The 10,312-nt window shown below is 36.4% G+C and overlaps 1 protein-coding gene across 2 annotated transcripts in view; it reads left to right on the forward strand.

Moving 5' to 3' along the window:
- Positions 1–702: 702 nt before the first annotated feature.
- Positions 703–10,312, forward strand: part of PSAT1 (phosphoserine aminotransferase 1) — a 14,099-nt gene continuing 4,489 nt past the window's right edge. Inside the window, exons 1-7 of one of the 2 annotated variants that reach the window (XM_019610527.2) lie at positions 703–753; positions 1,196–1,256; positions 2,762–2,831; positions 3,834–4,039; positions 5,523–5,695; positions 6,196–6,365; positions 9,757–9,885. In XM_019610527.2, the coding sequence (XP_019466072.1) occupies positions 718–753; positions 1,196–1,256; positions 2,762–2,831; positions 3,834–4,039; positions 5,523–5,695; positions 6,196–6,365; positions 9,757–9,885 (845 nt within the window). In that variant the 5' untranslated portion in view covers positions 703–717. The remainder of the gene's footprint in view (positions 754–1,195; positions 1,257–2,761; positions 2,832–3,833; positions 4,040–5,522; positions 5,696–6,195; positions 6,366–9,756; positions 9,886–10,312) is intronic. The other variant, XM_019610528.2, reaches the window with a different exon arrangement.

Consider the following 10,312-nt stretch of genomic DNA (forward strand, 5'->3'; position numbering starts at 1 on the left):
AGTGATGCTGAGCACGCAGGGTGCTCAGACTGTCTAAAGACAGAGCTCTTCTTGCCTACTAGGAGGTACCATAAATGTCTATAATGAGGCGTGTGCAGCTTATCAAATAAAGCTACCAACAGAACTGGATTTTACACAGCAGTTTAATGAGCCCTTTCTGATGCTCTGCAAGTTCACTCTAACTTTTTAAACTCTCATTTGGCATGGGTATGTTTGCAGCGTGAAACACATTTGTTAAAATACTGTGATCTCAGAGATGAAAAGCAGCACAGCTATTCATGGTTGAACTGCTGATGACCAGCTTTACAACTGACAGATCACACAGAGGCCCTGTCAGCAAAGCTCCTGCAGCTGCCCAAAGCATGTGGTATCTTGGCAGACCCCGAAATGTGCGTGTACAGCGGTTGCTCTGGAGACTTTTCTCCTGGTTTTCCATCTCCTGAGTCTATTTGGAGGGGCTAAGAAAACTTTGCCTCTCATGCAGGAATTTACTGAAACCATAAGTAATGATGAAACAGATGGTTAGGATCTAATTCTGCTTTGTTGAGATGTAAGAGCTATGGGAGAAAGGCAAATGAAAGGTTAAAGCAGTAGATTAGCCTGCCGAGGCTGCTAAAAGTAACCTGACTTTTGTTGCCTCAGAGCTTTCATTTAATTCTTTTCTTAACTTTCAGTAACCGATAATGTGCATCTTCAGGAAGTGCAGGACTTTGTTCTATGAAACCAGGCCTTGTGGCATTGAATCAGTGTGAGGTATCAAATGCCACGTGCTCTTTTTTGATGATTCTTTCTATATCTCAGTTATCCTGTGTGTGGGAGGTGAGTGAAAGAACACGAGATGGGGGAAATAAGAATAGAAAAAATACGCTTGTGAACATTAAGCCTTCTGTAAGCATTTAGGAGTTCCACTCAGCACCTAAAAGTCATTCTAAAGTAATCTGGAAGTGCAGCTATTGAAATAATGACTTGAAATGTGAAGTCTCTACATGAAGCATGGGATTTAATCACGCTATTTTAAGACAAGCCTTCAGCTACTAGATAAAATGAAATTACATGGAGTCTATTATTTTGTTAATTTCTTTAGAGAAGTGTTAGGTTACTACACTGTGGAGCACCTGGTAAATGTATGACACATTAGGGATTCCACATTAGAAAATTTTCAATTTATTTGTGGATTTTTGTTTTGTTTTGTTAGGTATTATTAGCAGCACAGAAAGAATTGCTGGACTACAAAGGACTTGGTATTAGTGTTCTTGGTAAGTAAGACTTTAAAATTTTTGTATAATTTTCAGAGTTAGATTTTAATTCAACTTCTTAAAAAAGAAAAAAAGCTCTTACTATTGATATTTGCAACTGAATACTTCATTTTCTTGTGTAATAGCTTATAATACCTTATTTTGGTTATGCATGTCCTTTTGTAAACCACTGTTCTTTCCTTGCTTTTTATTCAGGGGACTATAGAACGATCCACAGGTTGCTGTTTACTAATCCAACATAAAGGACTATGGATGGAAGTAACTAATCATAGAATGGTTTGGGTTGGAAGGGACCTTTAAGATTATCTTGTTCCAACCCCCCTGCTATAGGCAGGGGCAGCTCCCACTTGACCGGAATGCTCAAAGTCCCATCAAGCCTGGCCTTGAATGCCTTCAGGGAGGGGCCATCCACAACTTCTCTGGGCAACCTGTTCCAATGTCTCACCACCCTCAGAGTGAAGAATTTCTTCTTAATTTCTTGTCTAAATCTACCCTCTTCCAGTTTAAAACTGTTTCCCCTGTCCTGTTGCTACATGCCCTTGTAAAATGTCCCTCCCCAGCTATCCTGTAGACCTCCTTCAGATACGGGGAGGCTACTATAAGGTCCCTCAAAGCCTTCTTTTCTCCAGGCTGAACAGCTCTAGCTCTCTCAGCCTAATTAATCATAATTAAAGCCCTATCATTTCTGGATCTTTAAGAAATTACCTGCATTTTTTACGTGAAATGCTATATGTGGATATACACATACTGTACACTTGTATGTATGCACTCATTATCTTGTATACCACCTGGCTAAATAGTTCAAACGTATTTGATGTCTAGTGTCCTTTCCTTTAGGAAGTCTGTGCTATTCTGCCAGAAGGATGAGGTGCTCTATGTTATTTGCATGGCTCAGTCATTATTCAGTCTCAGAAACATGCCCAGCATTTTACTGCCCCTCTGAAACTTTTTCATTGCTAAATGTATCATGTATGGCAGTCCCTTTAGGATACGGATTTGTGTTAAAATTGTTTGCTCTCCTAGATGGAAGGAAGACTATGGTTTAATAAAAGAAATTAAAATTTAGTAGCCTAAAGTTCTAATTAGGACTACTGCACTATTAAATTTTTGTGAAATAAAATAACAAGACAACCCCCTGTACTGGTTTAGCAAGTACAGAGTAAAGTAGTAATTAAGGATGTTTTTAGAGTGAAGAAACTTGCACCTTCCTAGGGAATATTTTTATTCACCTACTTTTTTTTTTTTTTTTGGTGGGAGTAGTTAGATCATGGAGCTGCCAAATATAAATGGAGAGGATTTGCACAGAATTGCACAAAATCTGAAAAGTAAGGGTTTTGTGGGCATTTGGAAGGACTCAACAAAAATAGGAGTTGGAACTGGGATTGGAAGCCTTTGGGTATTGGGTCTGTGAGTGTAAAAATGTTAAAGCTTAGCACAGTTGGTAAAATCACATTCATGCTTTTCTGTCTTGTTCCATGCTATGTTTTTTTTTTCCCCTACCATAGAAATGAGCCATCGGACTTCGGATTTCTCAAAAATTTTAAATACAGCTGAAAATCTCCTGCGTGAATTACTGTAAGTGAATTATTTCCTATTTTTAAATTAAACTTGTGATAGTTGCACTAAAATTGCCAAATGTGGAGACCTTTCCTTGAAGGTTCCTGGTTTGTTTAGATAGGCATCTGATTAAGTAATGGAGAGGATATTGGTCTTCCATTTGCCTAGTTCTTAAGAAATCTGTTTTAAGAAATAAGTGGAAATAACAGAAATATGTTCTCTGATGGCATGCAGGTGATCTGTATATTATTGATTTGTACGTTATCTGATTTTACTAACATAATATCTGTAAGGAATGACTGGTCAGGAGCCCCTTTCTCATATGTGCTGTAACACTTTAAAAAGTTTTAAATAGAAAATTTTTAGATCATGGATTAGAGTTAATGTTTTTATATCATGCATTAGAATTAGTGTTCTATTCTTATAGTAGTTTTATATGAAAGGACCATACTTTGTTTTTTTTAAAGCTTGACTCTTTGTCACAGCCAGTGTGATTGATAGCAGAGCTTTCATGAGTAGTTTAAACAAGTAATTTTTGTGATGATGTAAATAGCTCCTCTACTTACTCCACATATACAGTATACTATGCGGTTGCACGTGCAAAGTCTAAAAACTGAATTGTACTTCAAGAACTTTGTTGTGAAGCCATCTCAATTCAGAAATGTCGTAAGCTTGTAAGACAAAACTTCAAGTGAGCATTAGCACTGCTGGAATATTGTTTGAGCCTGTGTGTATTATGAAAGAAGCTTCTCAGGAGTGAATTTGCTGTTGTTGTTTGGGTCAAAATTTGCTTATTTCCAGCAAACTTTTTTTAAATTCAACATAAAGCACTATTCCTACTGTTAAGGTTGTTATTCAAGACCAGCTTTGAGGTCAGTTGACAAGATTTGGTTTAACCTCTTTGAAAAGCATGTACTGAAATAGCAGTACTCCTTCTCTGTAGGGTTGCAGTCAGATGTATGTAAGTGGTATGCGTCCTTTGTCTTTTGGGAATAAAATATGGTGATTTCTTGCTTGCAGAATTATACCAGAAAACTACAAAGTTATTTTCCTCCAAGGAGGTGGATCTGGTCAGTTCAGTGCAGTCCCATTAAACCTGATTGGCTTAAAGGAAGGAAGACAGGCGGATTATGTGGTTACTGGAGCTTGGTCAGCAAAAGCTGCTAAAGAAGCAGAGAAGTATGCCAAAGTGAATATTGTTCATCCGAAATTATCAGCCTATACAAGTAAGTTGATGATTACATCTATTGATGTGAATGCTTGCTTTTCTGAATTGCTGTAAAAATTGGCCTGTCTCAGCGATTGCATTATTGAACGTTAACTAGTTAAATGGTTGACTGGCCAGCACTCAAAAACTGTCTGCTGCATGTCTCGACATCCATGACTGGGAGATGGGTGGCCTAATGGTCTCCACCAGGCAAGCATTCTGAGACGAGAGTGACTGGGTTCCAGAACTTGAGCGGTAGGAAGCAGACAGGGAAATAATGTGGGCTGTCTAAGTTTATTTTTTAACTTTGATTTTAAGGTATTTGCAAATATATTCTGACGTAATTCAATTTCTTATGCATTCAGTAATAAATTATTCTGAAATTAAGAAGTATATTTGGCATCTTATGTGTACTGGCCCAGGAGATGGGTGATGTGCTTTCTGTTATGGTCTTTCAGGGATTTCCAAGCACTCATTTCCTGACCATTTGTTAGTTAGCTCTGAAATAGGAAAGGCACTTCTAACTCCTTCTCATAGAGCTTATGAACATGACATAATCTTAATGACCACTGTGTACAAGGAAGAGAGGTTATGTGTAACTTTTTTGTTAGAAAATCTGTTTCAGCACATTTTACATGTATGCTTTAAGTAGTCACTGGTTATAAATAAATAATTATTGGACTGGGGATACCTAAATTCTTTAATTCTGTTAATTGTGCTTTTATTTCGTTTCTCTGGTCCATGATACATAATTTAAAGTCAAAAGAATGGCAATGGGGAAGACAAAGAATATTCCCCAAACCAGTTGGTGCCCAGATTATCATTTATATAATCTTCCAGGTTACTATATCCTCTAAGACACAGGAATTATTTAAACCAATGACATCTTATTATAGGGGAGTGTATTTGGCAGCTATAATTAAAGTAAGAGGGAATAAATAATGGGAGAGGCAGTAGCAGCATATATTCCCCCCATCTTTTGGAGAAGAGGAGAAAAGAGGAAAAACCATTTGTTCTATGCAAAATCTGTTCTGTTTGGGCATGCCAGTGTATGGCCTATTGACTGAGTCAGATCTTAGTTTTGTAGATCTCTTACAAGGTTTAGATAGGAGACAGCTGAACGCATACTTACTTTGAACAGGTCTAAAAATGCTTCTAGGGGTTTATGTAAACAGAGATTCCAATAACTTTACCAGTAAGAATTTGGATGCTTCAGTAGTTTCAAAGACATGTAGAAGATTTCGCCTGATGAAGATTCCTTAAGAAAAAAGGACTGAAAGTCAGATGAAGGTTTGTAAGCCTGATGATCGCCCACTACAGAATACTGGGGATGTACTGGTATATTTCTTCTGTGGATACCTTACCATGAAGCTACAGTGCAGCTTTTCACTTCAGGCTGCAAAATCATTCTGGGTTTATACTTGAGGGTCTAGCCTTAAAACTGCGTGCCAGGAAAATTACATTTGTGTAGTGACCTTTGGTATTCTTTCTGTCTGTCTTAGACATTCCTGACCCAGGCACTTGGAATCTCACTCCAGATGCATCGTATGTGTACTACTGTGCAAATGAGACTGTTCATGGTGTGGAGTTTGACTTTGTACCTGATGTCAAAGGAGCAGTCTTGGTTTGTGATATGTCATCAAATTTCCTGTCAAGACCTGTGGATGTTTCCAAGGTACAGTGCAGTTAAGGAGGGGGTGAAGGATGGAAGGAGTAGGACTTGGGAGAAGTGGGAATTACTAGTACTTTCATCTTCAACTGTTTTTTTTTTTTTTTTTTTTTCCCTGTTTTGCTTTCCCTTGAGCAGGTGGATTATATGATGCCTCTCGTGAAATACCAAATTGGTTGAAAATAGTTTTGTCTAAAAGTTTTTCGCAGATTTTGCTTGCAGTAATGTGTAAATGGGGACAAGTTGCCTTGAGAATCATTTGTGGCTATTAAGTATTTAGCAAATTACTGGAAAACCTGTTGATGGAAGATACGCATGGGATAACTATTATAGCTGGAAGTGCACCTTGAAATTAGAACTGCTGGCATGTCCTTGACCTGCAGCTTACTTATGACATGTTCTCCAAGCTGTTCAGTTGTATAATTCTGTATAAAAAATACTGGTTTCTTATTCAGTTAAAATCAACTGTGGATGTATGTTGTGATTCCTTCCTTTCTTTCTGTTAGTTTGGTGTGATTTTTGCTGGTGCTCAGAAGAATGTTGGCTGTGCTGGAGTTACTGTTGTAATAGTACGTGAGGACTTGCTGGGATTTGCACTGAAGGAATGCCCTGTAGTAATGGATTACAAAACACAAGCAGTGAATGGCTCTTTATATAACACTCCTCCATGCTACAGGTAACTTACCCAGCTTTTTAATATTTGTTATTCGGGAAATGACTGCATTATCATCTGCTATGCTTAGTGGAAAAAAGAGTTTCAGAGAAGAGTGTTGCTGGTCTTCAAGTAACTGAGGTGCTAAAGGATTTCATGTGATTTTGCTGAAAATATCTAAAGTGATTGTAGTAGGCCTTGCTGCCCAATGAATGGGATTCAGACATAAAGGATGTAATATTTTTAGAATTAAATACTGTGTGCCAAATAGTGTGCCATAATTTCATCATAGAAATTTTAGGATCTAGTTCTTTGGCTTAAACAAACATGACTTGAGCTGTTACAATTCTAATGCTTCTAAGACTGTGAGTAGGTAACTGGGGCATTTAGTCTTGCTGCTTGAATGCTCATTAGACTTCATTTAATTTCTGCCTGAGACCACTGTCAGCAATTAGACCTCTATATCCATTTCTGCCTTCATGCTAGGAAATAATAAATGGTGTTATCATTATTAAATGTTTTAAAAATATAAAATATGAGATATTTTTTAAAATTTCTTGGAATATTTCTAGTTCTAACTAAATCACTCACTGCAGTGAGTTTTGAAATGAAACTAGAGAAGAGTTTTAAAAAGGGTAGTTTAGTCATTCCTTTATCTTCTTCCCTAATGAGACTTTCCATATTTCTTTAGGTATTACCTCAGTGCTTGACTTGGGATTAAAAAATAAAATTGGTCAATCTTTGTAATTGTTGGTAGCAGTCAAGATCATAAAATAGTCATGTTATCAGGGAATTCATGTATGCATGAGGTGAAACAGACTATTGCTTGCTCTTTTAAAAGCAGTGTCTCTTAGCTTCTGATACCTAGTTAGATGATACTTTGCTACAGTTATGCTTAGGCATTAAATTAGTAATATTTACCCCTACTTAATATATTGACACTTCTAAACTGAAATAATTAAAAATACTATACCAATGCCTACTAAAACAGATGCTTTTCAAAAAATAAAATCTGAAGTTAGACACTTCCTTTTCTAAAAAGTATTTTTGCAATATATCAACAAATAACTACTTCTTTTTTTCAAAATTTGCATCATCTCTGATCAACAGGAAATTCTGTTTCATGCTGAGAATGACTGAGAATTTAACTGCAGCTCTTAGACTTCATTTAATACAAGCCAGAGTTTGTGAAGTTACAATACCTAATTGTATCCAGCAGATTTCATATACAGTGTATCAAAATGAATTACAATGACTCCTGCACATAAAGTCTACCTTAATACCTGTCTAATTTAAATTCAGTAAAATTTTGAGGTACAGATTATGTTACTGAATCTATGTTTCTCACAATGTGGTGTGTAAGGTGTGTATTAGTGGAAAGCCACAGACATATTGTTTATCTTAATTTATCAAAAGGAAAAGTAAATCCTGTAGCTATATGTTTATTTCATATTCTGGTGCACAACTGGAATTTTCCAAAGCAGTATGGCCACTGTAGAGTGGGCAGTACAGTAATGATGTATTCCTGCAGCCATCTGAAGACTGCCTTACTGGCTGAGTATAGCCAATATCATTAGGATTTGCATTTAAGAGAAAAATTAACCTAAATTTGCCAGATTATTCTCTTCCTGTCTGCAATACACAGGGAGTATGAGCACTTTCTTCAACAATTGATAAAGCCTCTCTCTCATGATTGATTATTTTCTGACTGCCAAGTCATGCATATTGTTTTGGACACCATCTGCTTGCATTGCGCATGCTGGGTTTCAAATCCAGCCATTCATGTTTTCCAAGTACAAAGCTATTTCCATTTAAAGAAACAAAGTTCTCAACACTTCAGCAATGCTGCATCTCTGATTTGAAAAGCAAAACCAAAATTAAGTTTTGCAGTCTTTTATTTAATTTTAACCATTGTGAATAAACTCTAAAAAGCAAATGCAGCTTTAGCTGCAATTCAGTGTCTTTCAAGAACACTAATAGAATAATGGGAAACTAAAAGAATGGAAAATAAAGTTAACCTAACAACCTTTCTCCTTTCTGACTGCCTTGCTTCATTTCACTTGGTGCTGCAGACTTAAGTGGAGTGTGCTCCAGAATCCAAAATGTAATGCAGACAGAAACGTTGGCACGGTGTATGTCTATTTGGCTTGATTCTAAATGCCTGTTCCAGTTTTTATAAGGGTTTGACAAAACTTCTTTTTTTCCTCTCCTCCTTTTCTCGCACCCTCTTGTGGTTTGTGGCAAAAGAGGCAGGAAATATTAACAGAATATACAGCAGCTACTTCAGCAGGATGTTAAATTAAATGTAAAGGATGCCAGTGGTGTTAGTGCTTAACTCTTTGACCCTGATCTACTTTGCTAAAATTTGCAATGTATTTCCTATTAAAAAAAAAACAAAACCAAACCAAAACACTAATTTTCAAGCTCCAAGGGTTTGTTTAGCATTTAAAATTGCACCTGAAATATTATTTTGGCTGACATGTGACATGAATTAAGGGTTTAATCTGGCTGACCTTTGTGGATGATTCCAGGCCTAACTTCTTTAAACCTTACTTGTCCAAAATTTTCACTTGAAGAAATGAAAGCAAGAGATGAATGTGGCCCTGTGTACCTGCCAGGGGCCTAGGCAATTCTACATTTAAATTCTTTATGCTGGGGCTGTTGGCAACCTGCTGTCATAAATGTAGCAAGGCTGTGCTCTCAAATCTATAAGGTGTATTTGTAAAAGGCAGCCTGTAACCTGATTTATTCTATGGTCTTTCTGAAGCGTTCAAAGATTTGAGACTAGCATCCCCTGAGAAATTGAAAGGAGTGAAGTTTAAAACAAACTCCTGTTAGACTTGTGTTAGGGGAACTTGCAGGGTAATGTTCTCTGAATACTCCCTTGGAATCTGTAATGAAGGGATAAAATAAAAGCAAATCTGTTGGAAAGGCGCCATAAAAACTTGTGAGCAGTTTATTATGCAAAATGTTGTAGTTGTGGGAATGTCTGAACTTGAACAAGCTGAGTTTTATAGCAAAAGCACAAAGGCAAAAGGCCTTAGGGACTTTTTTTTTTTTTTTTTTTTTAATGTTGCACTGCGTAACTGACATTGAAATCCTTGGTCTCTAGACATGTGATTTCAGTATGCTGCCAGGACTCTGCTTAAACTTGAATGGTAATGAATAATTAAATGTAATACATTAATTATTTGTTTCATCAAACATCACTGTTCAGGATTAGATTTCTGGCATTCTTACTTCATTTAGATTTGAGGTTCGTTCTTACATCTTGGGTAGAGCAGCTAAACGGGTCTCATACCTTAAAAATAAATATAACATCTCACAGTTAAAACTTAAGTGTACTGTTATTCATGACTGTTTTTATTTTTTCAGTCAAATTTAAAAAAAAAAAAAATGTTTACTTTTGTTGCAGTATCTATATCATGGGACTGGTACTGGAGTGGATAAAGAACAATGGTGGAGCTGCAGCTATGGACAAACTTAGTTTAATCAAATCACAAATGATTTATGATATTATAGATAAATCTAACGGATTCTATGTGTAAGTTGTGTATTTTCCCCTTCCTTTAAAAATTTGTTGGACGGCTAAACTTAAGGCATAACTTTAAGTTAATTTTTAAGTTACTTTTTCAATATACTGAAATTGAGGAATCCTAAAATCTTAGAGATTATTTATGCAAATAATTCACTTGGTAACTCTCCAAGAGTGAGTTTCGTTCTAGTAGAATGTTATTTCCTATTATCCTATACAAATTGCTTGAAAAGCCCTTAATAAAATGCAGGAGCCTAGGAGATATGTGTACTGAAAGCAGGTTGCAACTGTTTGTATGCTTACTGTATTTTTGAGAATTACAGGCCAAAACTGAGAAGGTGGCTGGTAAGAAGCTGATAAGAGGAATTCTGCATCATATCCTTTCTAACCATCTCTTCAGAAATCAAAACCTCTGCTTTCTTTTTTTTTTTTTTTT

The sequence above is a fragment of the Meleagris gallopavo genome, chromosome Z, assembly GCF_000146605.3.
Source record: "Meleagris gallopavo isolate NT-WF06-2002-E0010 breed Aviagen turkey brand Nicholas breeding stock chromosome Z, Turkey_5.1, whole genome shotgun sequence".
Classification (NCBI taxonomy): Eukaryota; Metazoa; Chordata; class Aves; order Galliformes; family Phasianidae; genus Meleagris; species Meleagris gallopavo.